This window comes from Eptatretus burgeri, chromosome 5 (genome assembly GCF_056783735.1).
Source record: "Eptatretus burgeri isolate ZD-2024b chromosome 5, Ebu_testis_v1, whole genome shotgun sequence".
Taxonomy (NCBI): domain Eukaryota; kingdom Metazoa; phylum Chordata; class Myxini; order Myxiniformes; family Myxinidae; genus Eptatretus; species Eptatretus burgeri.
The window spans coordinates 112043999-112071113 of NC_140965.1; the positions used below are offsets into that span (position 1 = coordinate 112043999).

At 46.3% G+C, this 27115-nt stretch overlaps 1 protein-coding gene across 3 annotated transcripts in view; it reads right to left on the minus strand.

The window, feature by feature from the left end:
* Positions 1 to 27115, minus strand: part of LOC147027167 (CUB and sushi domain-containing protein 3-like) — a 1179270-nt gene that overhangs the window by 382162 nt on the left and 769993 nt on the right. For all 3 annotated transcript variants that reach the window (XM_085883358.1, XM_085883359.1, XM_085883360.1), the window contains 3 exons: positions 23553 to 23648; positions 11653 to 11859; positions 8809 to 8933 (listed from right to left, as the gene is read on the minus strand). In XM_085883358.1, the coding sequence (XP_085739484.1) occupies positions 8809 to 8933; positions 11653 to 11859; positions 23553 to 23648 (428 nt within the window). The remainder of the gene's footprint in view (positions 1 to 8808; positions 8934 to 11652; positions 11860 to 23552; positions 23649 to 27115) is intronic.

A 27115-nucleotide genomic window follows, 5' to 3' on the forward strand; every position in this document is an offset into this window, starting at 1 on the left:
CACAGACTTTCCGCAGAAAACGGATCAAAAACGACTCACGCCCACTTTTGTTCCGTCCTATCGGAGAGCGTGGGGCGATTTGGCCCCGCCTCCAGGGGCGTTGGAGTGAGGTCGCGATATGCAAATTCATGGTTCAAAAAGCATTCACGCCCACTTTTCCTCGGTCCAATGGGGAGCCAGTTAGAGGTGAAGGGTCGGAGGTAAAAGGGTCAAAGGTGAAGGGGCGAAGCCACGGGGCTTATAAGGGGCCGCGCTCGTCAGTCAGTCGAGTCAGTTGGAAGTTGGAAGTTGGAAATTGTGCGTTGGGAGTTGTCGGTGGAGCTGGGAAGAAGTGGTAAGAGTCGGTTGGAAGTTGGGAGTTCGGAGGGGAGAAGTGAAGAGTTGGGACGAGCCAAGAGAGGAGACGGAGAGGGCGATTAGACGGAGCTGTGGAGAGGTGGCGGCAGCGAAGGCGGACGAGGGGGTGCTCGCGTCGGTGTCGGGAGCTGCGGAGGGAGAGGCCGGCGGCGCGACCGAGGTCGTGGTGGAGACGCTCGTCGCGGGACCCGAGGCAGGGTGATATCCTCCATCCCCCAAGCATCAACAACCCCCTCCTGTTTCCCCCCCCCCCCGTGCTGAGATAGTGCGACAAGGGGGCCCCTTTCCCACCCCCTACCAGACATTGTCCGCGAGGCCCGCGGAGTTGAGGCGCCACCGCCACTTTGCGTCTCATCAACAGACGGGTAGGCCCGACACGGTCTCGGCCCCAGGCCCGCCTACCCCCCTCATCCTGGAGGGTGGTTCTCTTTTTCTTTTGCTTTGGGTATATGTGTTGTCGGCACCGTCTGTGAAGTAAAATTGTATAAGTGTTGCCGTGTGCTCGGTAGTCGGATAGCTCTGCATTGTCTTCTTCTTTTATATTTGCTTTTTGTGTAATATTGCATTGTCTTCTTCTTTTACATGTGCTTTTGGTGGAATTGTATATGTGTGCTTTCCGTTCATCGTGAAATAAATGTGAATTATGTTGAACTGTTCTCCCGCTTCGCTTCGTCTTTTCTTTCATTGAATCTCCATCTTGCTTCACGTAAAGGGTTGGTCGTGGGCTAAAACGCCCGATAATTAATCGAACCGTCGAGGTCGACGAATAACACCGCTCGGTTATCCCGATAGTACGGAACGGGTCGCTTAAAGTGGCCCGTGTCCGAAGTCGACCTGCGGCGAGGTGCGATCGCCCGGTCTACCCTCCGTGTGGGTACTTAGGTAGGTCGAATTTGGCGAGCAACCCTATCCCACGCGGGGGCCGATTGGCACGATCGCGGTGAGACCGAAAGGTCCACCCGTGACTAGTTCCCGGCGTTAGTCCGAGAGGGTCACGACTGGATTGTCCGTCCGGTGGGCGACGTGCCGCGATTCGAGTTACGTGGCCGTCCGCACGCCGGCGGGCGTGAATCCGCAACACTGGTGTCAGGTCGTGCGATATAAACTCATCGCCCTCCTCGCGGCACTGGTATTGGAGAACGGGACAACGGGCTCTCCTGTCTCCAGCGAAATTCACGGGAATCGGTCCAGGGGTGAGAGGAGCGACCCCTGATTCCCTCCAAATTACGAGCGAGCAAAATTAACCCTTTAAGAGAAGCAAGATGGCGTCTCAAGGCGAGCGGGAGCCAGGGGTATTAGAAAAGGATGTAGAATGTGTAGAATCCATGGTCCAGGATGAAATCCCCGTGCAGGAAATGTTGGTTGTACAGGAAAACGAACTCGCCCAACTGAACCCAGAGCCCGAAATGGGTGCGGCAGCGGCCGCGGTGTATGACACCTCCCCTCCCCCTCTCCACCAAAACCCTGCCCCGATCCCTGCCGAAACGGCTCACCCAAGCGCACCCGACATGGCCCAGCTATTCACCATGCTGGCAAAAATGAATGCGGAAATGACAGCGAAGATGGATGCGAATGCACAAAAGATGGATACAAATACACAACAAATGAAAAACGAAATAAAAGGCATGAACGAAAAGATGGATACAAACACAAATGAAATGAAAAACGAAATGAAAGGAATGAACAAGCAAATGAAGGAAGAAACGAAAAAGCTCCGGGGTGAGACGCAGAACATGGGCCGATGCCTGCAGGCGGGCATGAAGGCCGTTGGCAGGGAGCTAAAAATGGCGACTCCACGTGTAGGAGCGAACGAGCTGGGAGGGGGTGCAGCGGCTGACAGGCCCGCGGTGGAGGCGGGTGAAAAAATAATTCGGGGGACGTATTGGGCGAGAAGCGTGAAGGAGACGTGCACGAAGGAGATAAGAGACGAGGTGAAAGTAATTGGGAGGGAGAGAAAAGAACAATTAATACGGAAAGCAAGGATGAGGTACGCGGAGATCGTGAAAGAGCAAGGAGTGAAAAACAGGGAAGGACGGGAGCGACTTAAGGAGAAAGCAAGGTTGACCTACATAAAGATAAGGGAAAGACGCCAGAAAGAAGCAGAGACTAATAGACACGAGGAGACGACAGAAAGAATAAAATGTATAGAGACACGGGAGATGGGAACGATAGAGGAGAGACTGCATGATAATGACGGGGTTAGAGACGCACACACACACACAGAGGTAGTGGAGGACGATGAGGTTGAGCTCGAGGAGCGTGTAGGGACCCGGTGCGAGCAGCGGGATAGCCTCCTCCGGGAACGAGGGGAGGGAGTATGCCCCCTTGAGGCGGATCACGACCAGGTGAGTTCAGTCGTGCTTTGCGAGGTTGAGGGGAGGAGTGCTGCGAACGGGTGCACGGAGAGCTTGGGGGGTATAGAGGCCCCGGAGACCCTTGTGGGGACACAAATCCCCATTGTGGTTGTCCCTGTGTGTGTGGTGCAAGGTGTGAGTGCGTCCCCGTGTGTGGAAGCGACCCCGTGTGTGAGTGGTGTGGTGGCGATTGTGCCGGAGTACGTGCTTCCCAGCACGCCGTGTGTGGATGAGGCACCGCGGGTGAGTGCCCCCGCGTGTGTGGATGAGGCACCGCGGGTGAGTGCCCCCGCGTGTGTGGATGAGGCACCGCGGGTGAGTGCCCCCGCGTGTGTGGATGAGGCACCGCGGGTGAGTGCCCCCGCGTATGTGAGTAGTATGGCACGAGTGAGTGGAAGGCCGCGAGTGAGTGGAGCCACGTGTGCGAGGGAGATGGCATGCGTGAGTGAACGGCCGAGTGCAAGGAAGACCGTGTGTGTGAGAGCGGTATGTGAGGGAGATGTCGGTCAGCATGTGTGAACATGCAGCCGCGTCTCCCGGGGTGAGTTTAATGGTGAGGTGTGTGAGCGTCGTAACACGCAGGTGTGCGTGGGTCGAATGGCGACGACGGCGACGTGTGAGGAAAGAAAGCCGGGTAGCGGCTGTAGCTGTTTCGGGGACCGTGCCGGGTTCACCCAGCAGTGAGCACGAGGTCCGTGCTGTGCAACGCACGAGGCCCCCACGTGCTCGCTTCCGAGAGTGAGTCCCGGTCCGGAAACGCACGCGGTGGATTTGCCGATCCCGCGGACGGACAAAGTTTAGGCAGGATTATGGATTTGGACCGGACGGGTTCTCCACGCGATCGTGTGTGTTAAGCTCCAACGGGCAAAGCACATGTGTTCGCGTGGGGAACCCCTCGAGACGTGGGGCTTGTGTTTTTTTTATGCGCACGGTGACGTCATGGCTGCACGCGGGGTTGGAATCCGGCAGGAGGGGTATCCCTGCCGGATGGTACCGTCCAAGGAGGGACGAGGAACACGTGCAGCTGCATGACGTCACGGGCAGGTGCAAAGTGCGCGAGTTGCCGCGCTGGTGCTGCGCATGGCAAAAAAAAAAAAAAAAAAGCAAGCCTCACTTTCGGGTGCACAGGATTCCTGGGCAAGGGGTGGAAGACCCCCTTACCAGGGCACAGGATGGAAACGAGTTAGAGGGAAGGGTTAGCTTCGTTAGACCGACTTCATGGGGCAGAGGTAAGTCCTCATGGAGTCCGTGGAATGGATTAGGTAGAGGGATTGTAGCGAGATTTAGGATGGGAAATTGATTAATGGGATTATTAGAAGACAGTGACAGACAGTGAATGTGTAGAGGGGACGTAGTTTAGCTACGTAGTGTTAAAAGGAACGTGCTGTAGTTTAAGGGACGACGTGGGAGCACGAGTTCGTTAGGGGATGCAGATAGAAGGATGGCAGAGTTCAGCGGTGTGTGTGTGTGTTGAAAAGTTGTGAGGTGAGTACATGATGAGTGAGTGAGGCAAGCGGGTTTGTGTGAGTGGAGCGAATGGGGAATGCATGGTGCGATGAGTGATTGGGGGGAGGAGTGACTCCCGCCCAAGGGACCCCGGGGTCAGTATAAAGTGAGTTAGTGGGTTAGTCAAATTAACAAATATGGAAGTCGTTTTGTTGTTGGTGGGGAAGTAGGCTCGAAACCCGTTTGGAGGGGTGCAGGAGCCCTGTTGACGGGCTTGGGAGCGTGGCTGCGAAAGGTGAGTATCGCTGAGTGGGTACCCCGGGCACCAGGCTAGTCGGCCGCGGTAGGCCAAGGGCCCATGGGGGGCCGGGATAGCGAAGTGGGCACGGGTGCGTCTGCTTGGTGCGGAGGCCCGGGGCGCCATTAGCCGCGTGGGCAGTGTTGTGGGCACGGGTGACCCTCGGAACGGGGCCTGGGAAGCCAGCCTGCCACGTGTGCGTTTCAGGGGAGGTGCCATGGGGGGCACTCCCCGGTGTTAGGGAGCTGGTAGGCTCGGAGGCAGTGTAGTGCCCGGGGGTGCCATAGCGGGAGATTCGGCAGAGGGTCGTGCCTGCCAAAGGGAGCCACGTGTCCCAGCCATGAGACCGTGTGAGGGCACGGAGAGAAAATTGGGGGGCGAGGCCCGAAATTGTGAGGACACCAACACAGGCGACGGGAATCTGGGTTGTTAGAACCAATAGTTTAAGCGAGAGGCGCTTGTTGAAAGCCCCGGGGTAGTTTAACAGTTAAATGGTTAGGGTAGATTAGGAGATGTACCCCTCCGCACCATCCATCCCCTTGCTCTCGTTGTGGGCCGCTGGACCCACTTTGGTTATAGATCGCTGAACTCTGGGGAGGTCATTCTGAGGCTTGAGTTGGGCCTCGGCACAGGACGTTAGCTCTCCCTTATTCCCCTCCAGGAAGGGAACGTAGGGGTTGGGAGTAGGCTCGGTGACAGGATAGGTTAGCCGAACAAGGACGATAAAGGGGGTTAGGGGACGATTTATAGTGGGGGAAGTAAAAAAAAAAAAAAAAAAAAAAGTTGGGGCTAAATTGGGGTTTGACAAATTAAGGGAGTGGGTATGTACAGTGACAGGCAAAGGCGATAGGTGGGAGGGAGATAGGTAGGTAGGTCCGAGCCCGCCTTCCAAGTGGCCAGCACCACCGCACTCCATCCACCAACCTCCACTGAACGGCAAAGGCTGGCCAGCTTCATCTGCTGGCTGTGTTGCTGTAAGGCCTGTGCCGGCCCACTTCATCTGCCGGCTGGCTGTTTTTCTTCAAGGCCTGTGCCGGCCCACTTCATCGGCAGCTGTTGTGTTGCTGCAAGGCCTGTGCCGGCAGGATCATCTGCAGCTGTGGTACTTCAAGGCCTGTGCCGGCCAGTTCGTCTGCCGGCTGTGTTTGCCTGCAGCGGCCTTCTTCTGCAGGCTGTGTTTGCCTGCTGCCTTTGCCATGCCATGCCCACTGCCCCTGTTCACCAGCCCCGTTCAATTTTTGCTTTGCCCCCCCTGTTCATTGCCATGTGCGCCATGATCAGAAGGCAACAGTTTGCAAGCTGCGAGAACTGCCCTGTTGGCAGCTACAACACGGGCCTACAGTGGCGGCCCGTGCACCGTGTTTGTGTTCATCCATCCATTCGTTGTGTTCATTGCGTGTGCCACTTGAGCTGGCACGGAGACTGTTTGTGCAGCCCATGCACCGTTTTTCACTGTGTTCAGTTTCAAAAGGGAAGGCCTTGGACTGCGTGTGAGCAGCCGGCCACGTTCCCTGTCACCTGCATTGTTTGAGCCAGAGACTGCATGCGAGCAGCCTGGCTCCCTGCTAACTGCTTTCTTTTTGCAGAGTTCAGTGATCCTGGGCCATGGTTTAGTGTAAAATTTGTAAGTTAAGGTTAAGATGTACTGTACATATGAGTGCGCCCCCGGCATGTCTGTCTTAGTGCCGGCAATTTTATTTAAGTCGTCTGTGTGAGTGAGTTTGTTTAGGTAGTTACTCAGCACTCAGGTTATTTATTTTGGGGACACGAATACCATGAATGTCGCACTCAGGGATCCGTAGGTAAAATGTACTAGGGGAAAACTACACATGATGGCACACGAAAATTTGACGACTCGGGACGAGTCTGTAAAAAGGGGAGGGGGTAGTGTTGTGGTTGACGAAATTCACAAACCACCATTCAGGTCCCTTAGGTGAGATATCTCCGTAAGTATATGTGTAGTTAGGCCCAAACCCGTTGTTCAGAAGGAATAAATGTCATTCACTCGGGCTGCGACTCTTCAGGATAGCCGTTTTTCTTTTACTATCTTTATTTTGGACCAGCCGCCATTACTACCACCACCAACCACGTCTCAACAGTCATCACACAACAACCACCAACCACAACACCGCTTCACAACAACAGCCACGACCTTTACCGTCACAACTCGCCAACACCAGCATCACCACCATTCTTGCGCCACTTGTGGGCACCGATACTGGACTCGTGCAGGGCGCGCACCAAGCAGCGTGTTCAAAAACATCACAGACTTTCCGCAGAAAACGGATCAAAAACGACTCACGCCCACTTTTGTTCCGTCCTATCGGAGAGCGTGGGGCGATTTGGCCCCGCCTCCAGGTGCGTTGGAGTAATATCGCTATATGCAAATTCATGGATCAAAAAGCATTCACGCCCACTTTTCCTCGGTCCAATGGGGAGCCAGTTAGAGGTGAAGGGTCGGAGGTAAAAGGGTCAAAGGTGAAGGGGCGAAGCCACGGGGCTTATAAGGGGCCGCGCTCGTCAGTCAGTCGAGTCAGTTGGAAGTTGGAAGTTGTGCGTTGGGAGTTGTCGGTGGAGCTGGGAAGAAGTGGTAAGAGTCGGTTGGAAGTTGGGAGTTCGGAGGGGAGAAGTTAAGAGTGAAGAGTTGGGACGAGCCAAGAGAGGAGACGGAGAGGGCGATTAGACGGAGCTGTGGAGAGGTGGCGGCGGCGAAGGCGGACGAGGGGGTGCTCGCGTCGGTGTCGGGAGCTGCGGAGGGAGAGGCCGGCGGCGCGACCGAGGTCGTGGTGGAGACGCTCGTCGCGGGACCCGAGGCAGGGTCATATCCTCCATCCCCCGAGCATCAACAACCCCCTCCTGTTTCCCCCCGCGCTGAGATAGTGCGACAAGGGGGCCCCTTTCCCACCCCCTACCAGACATTGTCCGCGAGGCCCGCGGAGTTGAGGCGCCACCGCCACTTTGCGTCTCATCATCAGACGGGTAGGCCCGACACGGTCTCGGCCCCAGGCCCGCCTACCCCCCTCATCCTGGAGGGTGGTTCTCTTTTTCTTTTGCTTTGGGTATATGTGTTGTCGGCGCCGTCTGTGAAGTAAAATTGTATAAGTGTTGCCGTGTGCTCGGAAGTCGGATAGCTCTGCATTGTCTTCTTCTTTTATATTTGCTTTTTGTGTAATATTGCATTGTCTTCTTTTACATGTGCTTTTGGTGGAATTGTATATGTGTGCTTTCCGTTCATCGTGAAATAAATGTGAATTATGTTGAACTGTTCTCCCGCTTCGCTTCGTCTTTTCTTTCATTGAATCTCCATCTTGCTTCACGTAAAGGGTTGGTCGTGGGCTAAAACGCCCGATAATTAATCGAACCGTCGAGGCCGACAAATAACACCGCTCGGTTATCCCGATAGTACGGAACGGGTCGCTTAAAGTGGCCCGTGTCCGAAGTCGACCTGCGGCGAGGTGCGATCGCCCGGTCTACCCTCCGTGTGGGTACTTAGGTAGGTCGCATTTGGCGAGCAACCCTATCCCACGCGGGGGCCGATTGGCACGATCGCGGTGAGACCGAAAGGTCCACCCGTGACTAGTTCCCGGCGTTAGTCCGAGAGGGTCACGACGGGATTGTCCGTCCGGTGGGCGACGTGCCGCGATTCGAGTTTCATATAAGTATATATACATATATGTATATATATATATATATATATATATACATATATGTATATATATACATATATGTATATATATACATATATGTATATATATACATATATGTATGTGTATATATATATATATATATATATATATATATATATATATATATATATATATATATATATATATATATATATATATAAATAAAGATAAACACATGAATCAGATCAAGAATGCCAAAGAACAATGTTTCCAAACATTTTTTTTTATATGTATATACTAGCATAACCCGCGCTCTGCACGACATGTTGGGGTGGGAGTGTTTGAGAAAGGAACTGATGCAGAGTATCAGTAGTAATTTTACTTTACTGTAGTAAGTGGAATACGATTTCACTGTTTCAGAACCATTTTATTTTTTTTTTGTCCCATGCACCTCATATGGTCTTTGAGATAATGTAAGCCGAATATCACGTTACTCGAGCGCAGAACAAAGTTGAAGATAGCGCGACACGAAACCACAGACTCGGAAATAATATATAAGATATATCAAATAAAATTCCATCCCTCTGTTCTAATGTTGTGAACATTTGTAGAAATAATAAAATGGATGGATGTCTTGCAGTGCAAAAGTGACAACAACACAGATAACAACAATCAGAGCCTGTAAAGGACCCAGTGTATCAACACGAGCGAGATTATCGTTCATTACCTGAATGCCATTGCCCTGTTCCAATTCAATTAGCCAAGAGCAGCTCAGGTTGTTGTCATATGGATCAGGGTAACCTGGGGATAGGATTGTTCCCTGAAGCTCTGTTAAGTTACCCCCACATGGAACTGCAAACACATAAACCACACAACAAAAGCATTGAAAAAGAAATGGTTATTATATTTGTTTAGAAAACTAAATCAGAAGAAATATGTCCTTAGAGCTTTGGCAACTCTGACCGAGTTTGTTTTTATTGACCATCTAAGCCAGGTGTCAATATTCCCGAGTCAGAACAATGTCATGTTTGCACCAAAGTCAGCTGAAAGCAGAAACAATTTTCCATGGTGTTTGATTAGATTAGGATTTATCTTCTCACGAAAGCAATGCATTCCATTCATAGCTTAGTACTAAGCTGCGATGAGCACGAAAGTGAGGAATACTTCAGTAAAGCCAACAAAAAATATTCTTATAATCCATATCCACTCAAGAGGAGCATGACAGAAAAGGAGTCTGAGCTAATTTCCTCAACGCCGAGACATCTATAATACGACTCATTACAACATCGGTGCTGCAGAACCGGATCTGACGCATCCACATCTCCATAACATGACTATTTTGTGCAAAGAAATGGAAGTCATTTCACAACAATATGTAATACCTGTCGATACAGTAAGTGTGTATTTTGCATCAAGTGAGTAAGACGCGTCAGTGTTGTTGCACGTGGTGTTGCCCGTCATGTTACATACTACTTTGGAAATTGCAAAATGAATGAACCAATATTGTTATGGAACATGCTAAAAACAAACTTGAAACTTGTTTTGACTTGCCGACAATATTCTCCGTGGCTTTGAAGCACATTGACTTCCATCCTCTCGTTTTGCATGCAAGGCATGGCAAGTGATCAAGCCATAACATCCCCATGCTATTTTGCTTTGACATGTTATAGCTGAGGGCCGGCAGCATGGCCTGGAGGTATGCACACTCGCCTCTAAGCTGTCTAGCCTCGACCCAGCTATAAACTGTCATCCTGGTGTTTCACAGGAAGGGTGATTCATCAATGTGTGTGCAGTTCCTCGGATGGATGTCCCACCTGCCAGCATTCGCTGGTGGACGTTAAACATCCCAACGTGTCATGCACAAAGAGTATGCGAGCCATCGCTGGCACCCTGAATAAATTATAAATTTTTACCCTAACCGAGACGGAGGGCATCGCATCAGCAGCAGAGCCGCACCCTCAGCCCATGATGCTGCCCCCCACCCCCCCCCCCCCCCGAGTTAATACTTTGTACAAGTGCCTTTGGCAGTGATTACAGCTTCGAGTCTTCTCGGGTATGTCTACATCAGCTTTTCACATCTGGATTTTGGGATTTTTCTCCCGTTCTTCCTCGCAGATTTGCTCAAGCTCTGTCAAGTTGGATGAAGAGCAATCTTCAAGTCTTTCCACAGATTCTCAATGGGATTCAAGTCTCGGCTTTGACTGGGTCACTCAAGGACTTTCACGTTCTTGTTCTGAAGCCATTCCAGTGCTACTTTGCTCTATGCTTGGTTTCATTGTCCTGTTGGAATATAAATTGTTGCCGCAGTCAAAGGTCTTTTACACTCTGAAGCAGGTCCTTCTCAAGGTTTTGCCTGTATTTGGCTCCATTAATTGTTCCATCTAGCCTTACAAGTCCCCCAGTCCCTGGCACTGAAAAACATCCCCATAGCATGATGCTGCCACCATCATGCTTCAGGGAAGGGATGGTGTTAGATGGGTGATTAGCTGTGCTTGGTTTCCACCAGACATAGCGCTTTGCATTCAGGCCGAAGAGTTCAACTGACATTTCATCAGACCACAGAATGTTTTGCTTCATGCTCTCAGTCCTTCACGTGCCTATTTACAGACTCCACGCATGTTGTCATGTGCCTTTTTCTCAGGAGTGGTTTCCGTATGGCCACTCTCCCATAAAACCTAGATAGGTGGAGTGCTGTAGATTGTTGACTTTCTGGAAGGTTCTCCCATCTGAGCCAAGGAACTCTGCAGTTCTGTCAGACTTGTCAATGTGTTGTGGGTCACCTCCCTGATGAAGGTCCTTCTTGCCCGCTTACTCAGTTTGGTCGGAAGGCCAGCTCTAGGAAGAGTCTGGGTAGTTCCACATTCTTTCCATTTCCTAATGATGGAGCTCACTGTGCTCTTGGGAACTTTCAACATCTAGAAATCGTTTTATACCTTTCACCAGATTTACACATCCTCACAATTCTATCTCCAGACATTTCTTTAAACTTCATGGTGGGGTTTCTGCTCTGACATGCACTGTAACCTGTGGGACCTTTTATAGAAAGGTGTGTTTCTTTCTTATTCATGTCCATTCAGTTGAATTGGCCACAGGTGGAGTCCAATCAAGGTGTGGAGACATCTCAAGGATGATCAACGGAAATTGGATGCACCTGAGCTCAATTCGGTGTGTCAAAGCAAAGGTATTGAATACTTATCGATGCAAGACTTTTCAGATTTTAATTTTGATCGATTTGTAAAAAAAAATTCGAAAAACATGTTTTCACTTTGTCGGTATTTTGGGTCGGTCGATTACAAAAAAATTTAAATTTAATCTATCTTAAATTCAGGCTGAAACACAACAAAATGTGAAAAAGTCAAGGAGTGTTAATACTTTCTGAATACACTTTTAATGTGAGGCCTTTGTGTGACAAAACATTCAAGGTTGTGCGTTCACTCTTTCAGCATGTCCCAGCTCTTAGTTTAGATATTAAATGCACACATCTAACGAGACATTTAACTTTCAAAGATTGATCCACACAACCTATACACTTTTTTTTAAAAACCAAAGAAGGTACTTCATGTGGGAATACTTAGGCAGCTTGGCAGTGATCCATTCCAATGCGCAGGTCCAGACTCCGAAGCGAGACAAGTCATGTTTTGTGGCCCTTGCAGTACAAATCCAGGAAGACAAGAGAAAATAGCCACAGCACCAGCACGTGTCCCTCCACCGTCCAACCTTTGACCAAACTTTGGTTCAGGAAGCGAGGCACATTGGGATGCGCTGCTGCGTTGCATGGCTATTCGTGGGATGGTGAACAGAGATGGATCGGGATTGCAGTAAACACTGGTTCGGGTGAGATGAAATTATCAGGTGAAATTTGCAGCCAATGCAAGAATCTACGTCACAGTGTTGAGTGATGAATGTAATTAAAATAGAAAGAAAAACAAATAAGTTAGATACATTGATATAACCTTTGAGAAATGAGAATAAATTTTGTATCTCCACAAGCCTTTCAAAATGAAGCCAATTTGGACGACAGAAAACTTATAAACAAACCTGAAAAGTTTGCAAATAAACTGCAAACTCGAACATAATTTACACCTTATTTATACATCAAACCTAAGCATAAACAACAACAAAACAAATAATCTGTAATAATAAATGTCAGAGTGTGCGTGTGTACGTCAATGTGTGTTTCTCCTCCGTAACTCCAAAACCAAGAAACCTTTCGGCCTGAAACTTTGCATCAAAACTAAGGGAACTCCGCGGGAGTGCATGGATGAAAATTGGGTGTTTGAGTTCATGTAAACTCCCCTTTTGAATATAAATTATAATGGCCTTATTTAATTATCCTCGATAAAGGCTCATCCTTGGCAACAATGGTTTCTGAATGATAAAGCACTTAAAATGTTATCACTCTCCATATATATTTCTCCAACTGTGTGGAGCATGATGAGCACTCCCCAAAACTCCCCAAAACTCTAACACCAAAATGTCACCTCCAATCCGCTGGCCTCGGCTCGGCGACCCTGTCAAGCCCGAGAATCTGGTAACCTGAACCAAATTTCAAAATTTTAAACTGCAGAAATGAACTTTGCACCAGTTCAGACTGCTAAAAAAAAAAGTGTTCATTTGTCAAATTCATGCATTGTTTGATACTCCAGACATCGACGGTCGTTCCCATCATCACCGGATGGTGTTTGGTATGACCCAGCCAGCCGTTCCTTATCAACAGTTTCGTTGTTGTGCTTGCATGAGTGCTTAATAGTGGTGGGTGGAATTGATTCCAAAGTACTCGATACCAACCATGGAATTGAAAGGAATCGAGTTGTGAACCGGAATCAACATCGATTGTGAGTAATTCCTACTTCATCGAAAGAAGGTTCGTTTGTTTTTTCTGGGAAAAAAATTTTCGTCCCTGTTTGGCATGTTCCAGTTGCACATGGCCGAGTAATGTATTAATTTTAAAGGAATTCGCCCCTGGGGCATCCCATTTGCAATAAAGCAGCAAAAAGCAACTCGCTTGCAAACTAAACATGCCCCAAGGACGTTTTCCATTTAAATTAATAGCGAGGCATTTGGAGTTGGCCGGAAAGCATACCGATTCCTTTGCTGAAGAACGGGGAGGCAACATATGGACTGAGTTTTGACAACATGTCGTTCAAAAAGTCCAGAAGTGCAGTTTGGAACCATTTTGGGAAGGTTAAAGAAGACGGTCCGAAAGTTGCATGTTCACTTTGTTCAATAAACCTGGCTCATGACTGTAATACATCCAATATGCCGAAACATTTGAAAACCAAACACAAAAACAAAACCAAAACCAAAACAAAACCAAACACCCAAGAGAGTCCATATTAATGATGGTTGAGAATGCGGATTCAAAGAAATCAAAGTCTGCAACAGCAACAATCCCAGAACGCTGCCTTCCCTTCCACTCACACTTCCTTCCCCTCTCCTCATGCTTCCTTCCCCAAATCCACCCCTGCTCTCTTTTCTCTTTTTTTTTTTTTTTTTTTTTTTTTCCTCTCTCTCTCTCTCTCTCTCTCTCTCTCTCTCTCTCTCTCTCTCTCTCTCTCTCTCTCTCTCTCTCTCTCTCTCTCTCTCTCTCTCTCTCTCTCTCTCTCTCTCTCTCTCTCTCTCTCTCTCTCTCTCTCTCTCTCTCTCTCTCTCTCTCTCTCTCTCTCTCTCTCTCTCTCTCTCTCTCTCTCTCTCTCTCTCTCTCTCTCTCTATTCCCATCAGCAAAGTGACAAGTGGTATTTGTTCATATTGGATAAACTATAATTACCTCTGCCACCGAAGGTGAAAGAGGTTATGTTTTCAGCCATCTCTGTGTGTTTGTTTGTTGGGTGGTCGCTAGACTACCGTTATTCTCAGATTTTCCGTCTGTCTCTTTGTATGTAATGGACAGCTCTGGAGGCCAGAGGAGTCAACCAATTTTGATGAAACTTTACAGGTAGGTTCATACCAGGATCTAGTTCTATGGTTTTGAGCACCGTTGCTATGGACGCCACCGTTGCCGAGCAACGGGACTGAAATTTTTGAAAAAAATCGTAAAAATATTTTTTTCCCGAAAATCAAAAATCGGCTTCCGCACTTTTATGCGCACAATAATCAACCTCTTTGTCAAAAATTTTCAGCCCGATCCGTCAAAAACTGTATGGCTAGTATGCAATTATGTAGTGACTACCCATGTCTCCTACCGGCTTGTGCATTTGTCAGTTTGTCTGTGCACAGGATATCTCAAAAAAAGTTGTGGACGGATCCGGATGAAATTTTGTGGTCAGGTTGGGTGTGAGACAAGGACGAAATGATTAGATTTTGGTGAAGATCCGGAACCGGATCCGGATCAGACGAGAATAATTTTTATGTGATTCTTCACCATTGAGAGATGGGGCCAAAAACGATATATAGCACGATATCTCAAAAAGTTTTGCACAGATTTGGATGAAACTTGGTGGACATGTTGGGTGTGTAAAAAGGAAGAATTGATTGAATTTTGGTGAATATCCGAATCCAGATCCGGATCTGATAATTTTTTCGTGATTCTTCACCATTGAGAGATCGGGCCAAAAACGATATTGTTGCATGATATTTCAAAAAGTTGTGGACGGGTTACGACAAAACTTGGTGGATGAGTTGAGTAAGTGACAAGAACAAACAAATTAGCTTTTGGTTCAGGTCTGGATGCAGATCCGGCCAATCAGTAGGATATAAAATAAAAACTGTTCAGCCTGGCGGTGGTATGTGCTCAACCGAGTGCCGTTCTAGTTACCTGGAATTTAAAGCCTCCATATGCAGTGCATTATTTGTCTGTAAATAAGTTTATTGTTGATCCACAGGGAAGTAAGGAGAAAAATATATCGGGATAAAAAATAATGAACAAAATTAATATAACAAAGATTGTCTTGCCATTTCCTTGATTATTTCATGAGGATCTAATTCTCCGTGACAGGATTTTGTTTTTATTAAACTGGATAATTAATTTCCCATCATTCATCGCTACCTCCACACACTTGAAGGTGGACGGAGGTTGTGTTTTCACTCCTGTATGTCTGTATGTTTGTGTGCACGATATCTTAAAAAGTTCTGCACAGATTTGGATGAAATTTGGTGGGTAGATTGGGTGTGTCACAAGGAAGAATTGATTCAATTTTGGTGAGAATCCGGATCCGAAGTATGCGCTCCAGTAAGTGGCCTTCTCGTTAACCTCCGCCATTGAAGATGGATGGAGGTTACTGTTTTCACCCCTTTCTGTTTGTTTGTTTGTTTGTGAACAGTATTACGGAAAAACTCCTCGACGGATTTCGACGAAACTTGGTGGGGGGGGAGGGGGGTTAGGTTTGGTCCAAGGATCACACCATGAGGTTTTGGACTTGATCCAACATCCAATATGGCCGCTATGGCGGCCAATTAAAAAAAATATTTTTTTTTTCATTTCTACATGTTTTAAGTGATTTCCAACCCCCCCCCCAAAAAGAAATTGTTAGAGAAAAAAAAAATTTGCAACTTTTTTTCAACAAAATTTCGATTTCTTTTTTTTTGCATTTCTTCATGTTATAAGTGATTTCCAACAAAAAAAAACATGCCATAATTATAATTGCGGCTGATTTTGGAACTTCAGGTGGATATACCCACATAAAATCAATTTCTGTCTCAAGGAATCTAGTGATGACGAATGAATTGACTATGTAAAAGTTAAAAGTAAAAGGGAAAGTTGCAAACTATAACTCTGTGAGCACTGTTGACGTCAAATTGAATGAATAGGATATCAGGTTCACTTGAGTGACCGAGCAGTATTGGCAGCGGAGGTTTTGCACTCTACCGAGTGCTCCCCCTCGAGTTCATTATGTTATTCTTTCTTTGCCAGCCGTAAATTCAATAACAAGTGAAATGTTCATTCGTGTTGAATAGCTATTTCAAAAGATGGCAAATAATATGTATCTTGTCAAACATCTATACACATAAAGAGATGTTTGTGTATGTGTGTCTTTGTGTCTGTGTCGCCATCTTTCTCAAAAATGGCTGAACGGACCTTCGTCCAACTTTTAGAGGTTCATCAGTGAAAATTAAAATTTTTGAGCTATGTCTATAGGTATGTTTGTAGGCATGTTTGTAGCCTTTGTAGGTATGTGAAGGGTAATATTAAATAATCCCTGAATCCATTCTTTAGTGGGTGTCAGGAAGTGTTTTAGACCCTCACAAAAAAAAAAAAAATAGAAAAAAATTTCAAATTGTATTTCATCAAAATACCAACAGGATTTGAATAATAGCACCAGACACGCAGAATACCGCTCCCAGTTTATAATTTTCATCACGACCTCCACACCCAGCCCCCAGTTCAATGCAAAGTGGGCAAAAATGTTGACCCACACGCTCTCCACACCACCACCTACATATCATTACACACTGACCCAAACTCTCCTCCATCACACCATGAAGTACATGCACATTGGAACTCTGTCTCAATGATTTATTACCACTCTGCCAAAGCATCCACTGAAAGTGTTAAAGCTTTGTTCAAAGCTTTGGTGTAATTATTTCGAAAAACAGAGCTGTTTACCCCCTCAACCCCACCTTTTCCACAAACATCGACCACACAATGGTGCAGTACTTCAAAGTGATTTCTTGTTTATAAAGTGAAATAGAAACTATCAACGCTGATTAGAACACGTGTTTGAATGTACGTTTACATTCGAACTTTCATTCTGGATGCACATTGCACACCTTGAAAGGTCGGCATGACCTTTTCAACACCCCTCCAGCCCCAAACGCTCCTTCTCTCGTGTGACTCTCTCACAGAGATAACAATCAGTAATTAAAACTAAAACGTATGTCACCGCAAGTGCAGAGATGTATGTGGTGAATGGACAATAAAAAAGGGGTGATAAAAGAAAGTTTCACAAACACGACTGATGTGTGAAATATGCAAGTTAATCATATATGGGTGTTGATATCGAATTTTTATCCCATTGTCGAGGATCGTGTGAGAGCTAACACACAATGCACAACAAGGAGGGCAGGAGACAAGAGGGGTGGGAGAGGGAAGGACAAAACATTGGGGAACAGGGACATGAGGAGATCTGTGGAGGGAGAGGGATGGGGCGGGGAACACGTGGTAAACAAGATGGACATTACAGGGACTTTCAGGAGGGAAAGCAGGGAATTTGAAGATGGGTTTGGGGTGGATTAACGGGGGTAGAAAAGATCATGGTTTTGGATGGGAGAAGATAAGAGATGGTGGTGAACAGCTGTTTTGAAGACCTGGAGGAAAGAATGGGATTGAACAGAGTGAGGGAATGTATTCCAAAGGCGGGGAAAAAGAGGAACGAAAGAGTGAACGTGAGCAGTGATTCTGGATTTTGGTAGTTTTACCAGAAGGGTTTTTTTAGCAGACCTTGAGCACCCTGTGGAAATATGGGGGGGGGCAGATCGCAGACAGAGCAAGGGGGTGGGGGGGGTTCCCGGAGAGGAGACGGTAGAAGACAGAAAGACCACCGACCTGCCTGCGGTGAGAGAGTGAGAGGCCCAAAGATTCAGTCTCACCACAGGTTATACCAATAAGCCTAAATGCCTTGGTTTCTACAGTGTGAAGCTGAGAAAGGTGAGAGGCAGGAACACCAGCCCAGAGGGGAGAGCAGTACTCCATCAGGCTGCAGACGAAAGCATTGTTTGTGATCAGGAGCTCAGGTGGGCCGAGGAAGGACTTTGCGTGACGGAGGATTCACAGTCGGTGACTGGCTTTGGAGGCCAGGTTGGAAATGTGGCTTTCCCAGGAAAGACAATGAAAGAAAGGACTTCTTCAAGAGGATTGCTGAGAAAGTAGATGGGGGGGGGTCCAACCGGTCCTTTCAGAGAGACTTCGTGAGAGTGTGAGATTTGTCAGGAATGAAAGACATGTTCCACGTGTTGGACCAGTTTGTGATTTTATCCAGATCTGCAGTGAGCGAAGAAGCTGCTGCGTGCCGGTCTGAGAGATGACAGATGGTACAGTGGAGGGTGGAGTAATCAGTAAAGAGATAAAGAGGATTTTCCAGAGAGTCAGAGAGATTATTGATGAAAACCGGAAAAAGAACAGGGCCCAGAACGCTACCTTGAGGAACTCCAGCCTGGACAGGAAGAGGGGATGAAAGAACTCCTTTGACTGTGACTGTTGACTGTGACAGGAGAAGAAGTCTGCGAGCCATGAGTGGAGATGGCCTTGGATACCATAGAAAGAGAGTTTGGTGAGCAGGGCAGGGTGCCAGACTGTGTCAAAAGCACATGATATGTCCAGGGATACGGCTCTGATTTCATGTCCAGCATTGAGGACCTCCATCCATTGTTGGGAGAGCAGAATCAACATATGCAGGGTGGAGTGACCTGGTCTGAAAACAAATTGATGATCAGAAATCAAGCCATTGGAGAAGAGGAAGGATTTGATGTCTGAAGCGGTGATGGATTCCATAACCTTGCTGATGATTGGGAGAAGGCTGATTGGTCTGTCGTTGCAGGAACTGTTTTTGCACCTTTTTTATGCAGGGCAGTGATGTTTGCTGATTTCCAAACAGATGGCAGATGGCCTTGGGAAAATGAGAGGGTGAGCAAGAGCAGAGAAGCATGTTATAGGCCATGTGGGCTGATGCTGTGTTGACCGGTTGCGAAATCTGAGTCGAGGTTTGACAGCAAGCTCTCCGCCTTGTCAAGAGAATAGGACACAGAGTCCAGGGACAGTTGGGTGCGACTGGGTACAGTGCGTACAGAAAGTGATGGGTTTCAGACACAAGATTTGGAAGCAAACACGGAGTTTAGGCATTCAGCCTTTTCACATGCGGTGTCAGCAGTGCAGCCATTTGAGGTAAGGGAGGGGATGGAGGGGAAACATACACCAGAAACAGATTTAACTCGATGCCACTAGGATTTGGAGGAGGGAGAGAGGTTTGAGAGTTCAGACTTGAGATGAGAAAGATGTTGTTTTCTGGCTCTCCTGAGGGTAGATACACACTTGTTCTGAGGTTTATGGAAGGAACTGAGATTTCCCTCAGTTGCGTTTGCTTTCCATGAGGCAAAGGCAAGTCGTTTCAGGACAACTGCCTCACCACAAGCTTCAGTGAACCAAGGGCGGGAGGAAGGGGAGGACAACTGAAGACGAGAGGAGATAAATCTGTGCATGAGGGAGAGCAAGTTTCTTTGAAAGAATTCTCAGGATGAATTGATGTTGGAGAAAGTAGCGATAGGAGACCAGTCTCGAAGTTTGATGACTGCTTGTAGACCCCGACAGTCAACTTGAGTGAAATGCCAGACTCGACGGCACTGAGGGTGTTCTCCAATAACAGCTGGAGATGTCCACTTTGACAAGCATGTTAATTCAATTTATTATATGAATGGGGTCAATACAAAAGATGAGTAAATTGACAAATTAATTTGATGGGGCAGCACTGAACCCTCTAAAGCCCCAGGGATTATTTTTTTGTTCACCCAGAACATTTTGTGGGCTCTAGAGGGTTAAAATAAAAGTGAAAGCTTAAATTCCAAAAAAAAAAAAATATATATATATATATATATATATATATATATATATATATATATATAAATATATATATATATATATATATATATATATATATATATATATATATATATATATATGCTAAGGGGAGGAGTTTGTCGGCTTCGCAGAGAGAGGCATGCTTGTGTGTCAAAGGAGCAAACAAAAGAGAAACGAGAGAGAAAAGGGGTTCTCAGTTTGGAAAATGGTCAGGTTTTTGAGAGGGTGCTCGTGGCTTCGAAGCGAGCGAACGAAAGAGAAATGAGAGAGAAAAGGAGTTCTCAGTTTGGAAAACGGTTGGGTTTTCGAGGCGCGCTTGTGGCTTCGAAGCGAGTGAACGAAGGAGGACAGTGTTGGATCTGCCGGGAGAGACGCTGAACCTGCCTGCACGTCGAGGATTCTGCAGTGAGAGAGACGGCAGCCGGCTTTGAGAGGCTAGCGTGGAAAAGGAAAGAAAAGGTGATTCAACAGAGAGAGAAACTGAGGATGGAGTTGGGAAGTCTAGCTTTGAGGCAGGAAGGCAGGAGAGGAGATGACGGAGCCTCTGACAGTCCCTGCTCACACCAACGGCTCGACACGTTTGCCGATCTGCTTGCCGGAGCCCGGTACCTCGATTTGGGCCTTGTCTGGAGAACAGGCAAGGCCTGGATTTGTTCGCTAGACCTTGAGAGAAATCAGCTGAGGCCCATCGTCAACCTTACGCGGGGTCGGAGCACGCGGAGACCGCATGCAGTGCGGAAAGGAAAGAGTGCGGCACCGGCATCTTGCCATGCGGCGCGTTCGAGCTGGGGCTCGAATCCGTGGACATCCGCCTGTTACGAGCGACATTTGTGCTTTTGACACTGTCCTCTCATCCCTGAGACATCACTAAGTACTCTGTCTTGCATGTATGCTGTCTGTCTTTGTCTGCACGTGTTGTATAAGGCATATCTCGGTTGGGACCCCCTCGAAACCTGTTCGCCGTAGTTCCCTAGTTATGAACGGGTTAAAGATTGTTAATAAAAATATTGTCGTGAATTTTGCTTGTGCTGTGTTCCCTGAGGTTCCCAAATAAATCTGGTTGATTCGGATGAAGTTGCCGCTATGGATTAATTTGTGTCGCGTCGAGGAACGATCCGTTCGATTGGCACATAAAACCAAAATGGTTACAGACTGGCAGAAAACGCTCGGCATCTGACAAAACCAGTCTGTAACCAGGGGTTCTATTTCCCCAACTGGTAAGGTACAAGGATTACGTTGGTATTGCGATTGAAGACGCGTGACCCGGGGCCTGTGCCGAGCCGGCCGGCGTTATAAATCTTGGAGATGGCGGTGGTGAGGGTGGTGCCAAGAGTCGGGTGAGAATCCCGCCACCCCCGGATCCGCAACAATATACACACACACACACACACACACACACACACACACACACACACACACACACACACACACACACACACACACACACACACACACACACACACACACACACACACACACACACACACACACACACACACACTTCAAAGAAATTACAATTAAAAATTTGGGGAAACATGTGGGGGGGATACTGCAGAATAAAATGCTAGTATATACTGTCAGTTGCGATTTGGAAGTAACCTCTCTCCCCCTCGACTCTCCCCTCTACCCCATGCACCCTGTAAACATCACATAAACATGCAAGGAAGTGACGTTCCTAAGTGTTGGTGGTAAAGGAGGTCGAAGTGTAAATTGCAGAGATCCTGATATAATCCACGTGCCTCATGTCATTAATGTAGAGCCGTTGCATATCGACCAGCTTGGTGTGTGATGAGCGCGGCTAGAAGGAACTCAGCATTCTGGCGCTTAGTTAGAACATACAAGGGCAGATGTCGAAAACATGTGCATGTTAACTCCCCATGTATATCCGACTAGGTTGCCAGGTATGAATTATTACGTGACCTTGTCTTCAGAGCCATGAACTCGGTGAGGTGATCGTGACAGGTAAGAGTCGTGCAACATCAGGATAAAACGAACATGACTAATGTTTAAGCCGATGCCCATTGGCGGAATTTAGTGAGCAGACAGTGTTGGTGTAAGGAAGGTGGAATACACTTGCAATTGTTGTTTTAAGCACAATTGGCAGCATTGTTCGTGAACCAATCTAGCACAATCGGAATTCACGGTTTCTTGGAGATCAGAGAAGGCCTGTGATTGAATCAAGCAAAATATTTTGGCTGCATAAATAAACTTGGGTAATTATCTTACTGGCCTGGCGTTGATGTTGGCTTTGCGAGGATGTGGATTGAGAACAAATCTTTGTCGGAGACCTTTAACTTGAGGTCTCAATAATTGATTTCATCACCAAAATGCAATAAAAAATTATGGGTAGTTTCAAAGGAAGAGCTCTAATGAATTGTCAGTCCGTTGCAGCAAGGTTTTGGACAGCTTCGTCAGCAGGTATCAAAATGTCACATGGTATCGTTGGACTCAGTCAGGATAATTAGCACGGCTCTGTTTTTGCGGTGGCCGTTTTATCAGAACAGATCGTCGATGAAGGTTATCCGTGCTCGTACTTGATAACAAATACTGCAGCAACGAGGAAACCCAGCTGACTGAACTACCAGAAGACTACCCCCTGTTGCCAATATCTGTTGAAGAATTTCATTGTTGTTATCTTGTAACAAAACACATTGGGCGATAACTGCATCGTGAGTCCTTGGCTGGCTTTGGAAGGGTGATGATACTTGATTGGCACCAGATGTTGAGAAACCTCATCTTGCTGAGAACTTCCGTTTGAACTGGGAAAGCCAGTTGAAAGCAGAAGTGACAATGTGCTTGAGAAACTCAGGTGGAATGTGCATCATCAACTGGAGTGATGCCAGGTTTCAGACTGTGTAACATTATTTCCAATTCAGACAATGAGATGACTTCAAGGCCAATCTAAATCAGCTCTTTGTACTTTAACTGCCTCCATTTATCAGCACCATGTATTTAAGCCTTGTCTATAATGGCTCTTACATTGTGCAGCAGGTGACTGGTGATCTAGTTTAGCCTGACTGATTGGTGGATTTGTTTTGGTGATCATTGTGCAGCATGAAGCCAAAGAGTGAGACTCCAGAACTTCCATCATTACAATGATAAGTTGAGTTGGGATGTTGATTCTGCTCTGCATGGATTTTAGAGCAGCATCTATGAAGAAAAAAAAAAATGAAGTATACCACAATACATGGACTTGATACCACTGAAGCAGTGTAGGCGCAACCTAACTTAAAGCATGAAGCGTAAACGAGATGCGAGCTCACCCCATGGGTTGAATTGCCCTTGCAGATTCAAAAAGAGTACAGAAGAAATGGTGAGAACATTCCTCAATTTGAATATTATTATATGGAGTGGGACAGTCAAAATGCTGTGCTCTCAGATTTTACAGTAAATGTTCCACTTTGTCTGGTGAAAGTTCCACCTGGGATTTTGAGCACATTTGGTCACTGGGAGTTGCAGATTGATGCGAATTAGTGACGGTTAGTGTTGGTTATGAAGAGAATCATCAGACACGATATACCAGGATAGTTTGGATGAATCTTGACTGAAGCCACCAGGAGAGATCTGAATAGTAATCACAAATCACATTTGGCCAAGCAACATGGTAATTTGTGTTTCCCAATTTCGCAGCTGCTTCCCATTAGGGTTTGGCTTGACATTCCCCAAAATCAATATGATGACTATTAAAGTGATCACCAACATTTACAACCGGGTGTTTTATACTTTGGAGGGCTTTCTGGCTTGTAGGTGACAGCGGCACAGAACCCAACAACCTTAATATGGTCGCAGAAGGTGGCAAACTCCAAATGGACAGCATCAGCGATGTTGCTTGAGATGTAAGTAACGTGGAAATGTTTTGAATGGAAGAACAGAGTCCATCGTCGATCGTGAAACATTATGAGCTGAATATCGAAACATCTGCTTTAATATGTGGTTGTGAGAGTGGCTAGTGGAGGTGGCATACCTTGGTAAATGAGGTGAAAGCCCCGTTGGCTACTGTTAGCTTGGGATGTAAACCTCAGCATGATGTGGCTGCTGGCGCTTAGTGGAAGGTTCTCACCTGCCGGAAAGAAGAATGTGAATAAGCTTACTCTCATTAATCACGATGACATAATCCGTTTGTAAATTCGTGGAGAGAGTTTGTTATTTTGTTAATGGTGGAGAGAGATCGGAACAATACCAGCTCATCAATGAGAATCCATGACAACGCCGGTGGGTGCTTCTCATCTTTTCTAGATGATGCAAGACAGGTTTAAACTTTATGATCTCTGACAAACATTGTAATGATGACTTCTTCTTTTTTGAAGTTCTGCAATCTGTTAAATTTCCATTAGATGTCAACATAAAGGAGAAGGAAATACAAGTTGTGATTGAGGCACAATTCGGAGGGTGTCACGTACAACTTTAAGCGAGCTAAGAAAGTCGCATAAGGACCAATATTATGTTTTCCTGAAGAAAGAACAAGAAGCGGCCTTCTTCTGCTTTGTTCTTTCGGTGATATTGATGACTGAATGAGAGATGTGAACATAAGATGCTTGGTTCAAAGAGAAAAGCACAAGTGAAGAGGAATTTAGAAATTCAGAAATTCAAAGAAAAAAAAGAATCTGTGCAAAAAAACAGGTTTCCTCCTTCTTGTTTATCCTGACAGGCTCGTTTCTCTTCAAAAAAAACAAAAATCCTCCCTTTATCAAGATACGTGACACATTTTATATATATATATATATATATATATATATATATATATATATATATATATATATATATATATATATATATGTTGCATAATTTCCATTAAATTTCACGATGCATTTACATGGAATCTAAATTAAATACCATTATTAATTTCGGATCACATTGGTGTCTCGTTTTTCCTTCTCCTTCCATTCCTTCCCAAACCGTGACACGTTTCTGTCCAACCAGAACCCACTCACGTCATGGTATCTCCAATTGCCTGGTTCATCCTGGTTCACGTGTCTAGAGAATTACCTTCCCCGGCAGCTTATCTTCGCCCTCGACCCCGTCAGGTTTACTATTTTGCGAATGAAAAGCCGTATGATGGTACTCCTCAGCCAAAAAATGACAAGCATTGCACTCGCTACAAATTAAATGATGTCGAATATTGTCCTGCAATGTTGTCCTTTGAAGAAAGCCCAATCAAGTCAATCTACCGTGAAAAAGGCCAAACCTCAAACAAATTGCAAAATGCATGATTATCTCCGCCACCAAAGGTGGATGGAGGTGATGATTTCACCCCCGTTTGTTTGTCTCTTTGTCCGTCTCTGAGCAGGATATCTCAAAGTTTTGGACGGATTTGGACAAAACTTGGTGGACAGTTCGTTGTGTGACAAGGATGAATTGCTCGATTTTGGTGAACATCTGGATCCGGATCTGGATCCTATAAATTTTTAAGCGATTCTTCACCATTGAGTGATATAGTCAAAAACTACATGAAACACGATATCTCAAAAAGTTGTGCACGAGTTATGCCAAAACTTGGTGGTTGAGTTGGGCAGGTGACAAAGGTGACAAGACGAAGCCGATTCAATTTGGGTTCGGTTCCGGATCTACATCCGGCCTATCAGTGGGATACAAAAAAGAATGGTGTCGACCTTTCAGTTAGGGTGGCTGGCTGGGGGGATCTTAGGGTCCTGGGTTTGAGTCCCTGTCACCAATGAAATAACACCAGGTGGGATTGACTCAGCCTGTCATCCTTCCAAGGTCGGCAAAATGAGTACCATTGTACTGGTAATAGGGACATTGCATCAGTGGCACAGCCGCACCCTCAGCCAATGATGCAACCCTCAGCCTTGTGCTGCATACGAAGGAGGAAGGAGGAGGAGTGGGACACAAAACATAAATGTTCAGCCTGGCAGAGGTATGTACTCTACCAAGGGTCAATGTAGTTTTATCGTCATGAATAGCGTGAATATTGTTGAATAACAAACTAAAAGTGTGCAGAAATCGACTTGGTGGAACATTTTGAAATTTATCCTTAAATATAGGGTATATGGAGTACTTCAGCAAGTCATGAATTCAAATTTCAATAAACTCACGAAATGGTAAAGCTGGAAGGAAGAGGACATACGTATGTTTGTCATGTAATACATAGAGAAATATATTGTGGAATATGATTTTAAAGCAGTTCATTAATTATTGTTCAAGGAACTCTGCTGTGCGGTCGATTTTGTCTGGATAAACGAAGTTAAAACATGGACTCAGCTTCCAGTTACAATCAGGATCCCAAAACTAACCATTTCTGACAATAATTCATATTTTCAGTAAGAGCAATTTATTTTCATCAGCCAGCATTTATTTCCACTGAAATTTATCTTGTTATCCGCAGATTGCAGAAAAATCCCCAAACATTCTTCGAGATCATCACATATGGTAAGTCAGAGTTCATCACAAACACTGTCAGATGGAAGATGAGCCAAATGTATGCAATTAACATCCCTCCAGTCACCGCAAGCAATAGAACAACATTGCAGGCCATATCTCGCAGGTACACCAATTTATTTTTAATCACAATCTGATTTACAGTTACACCGCATCTCTCCAAGAAGAGCATCTGCAGCCGGTGGTAGGTCTGGTTTTCGAGGTTCAAGCTTACCCTGAATTTGTACCCATTCCCGGTATTCTGGGTCCACGTTGCTGGATTTCCCCATCCACTGTGGAACATGAAGACACACACGGGTATTATGATAGCGTGCTGCTGCTGCTGCTGTTGCTGTTGGAAGGAGTGTGTGCACCTTCACAAAGGCAGAACTTGTTGGCACCTTCTCACAGAACCTTCGGCAATGCAGGACATCGAAGTCCTCAATAGGCATGCCATTGTATAAACCAATGAGAGCCTCGTCACCAGCTGGTATGATGTCCGCCATCAACACTTCTTGACAGAAAACTTCAGCTCGTTTCCCGAAAGGAATGTCACAACTGCACTCTGGGCAATGAGGTCTGCATCACCTTCTGCATGAATAGTCTGGCAACCATTGTTCTGAATTGTCCTGCTCAACATGTTGATGAATCTCTGTTAAATCTCGTGCTGTTAGCCAAGAATTTACTTGATTGACATGATTGTCATGTCTTCAACAAAATTAAGCCGAGCACCAATAACACCTCCTGAATGCCTTAGATGTGTGACATCCTTTGTGGTTTGGCCTGCCTCATAGCCATCAAAGACAATGATTGGACTCGAGTATTTTCTTTGAACATAGTCCACGTACATACTGCAAACAGCACTCACCCGATGTTGAATTTCTCAGCCACAGGAGTCGTTGAAGAAGTGATCCACCATCTATTGCGTACAACATTTCTTCCACTGATGGCAGAAACGTTTCAGCCCCTTCTCCGATAGTCTACATCGCTTCGGCAAGTGCAGGTATATTGGCCCAGCCCATCGTAGTCGTCCAGATGGTTCAAATAATGAAGATGGTGGGGTACAAAGTTTGTATTTGAGGATGCCTGCAACATTTTCAGTAACAGCACTTGTAGCTGTCACCAACCATTGAAACAGCGGCTGAGGATCTA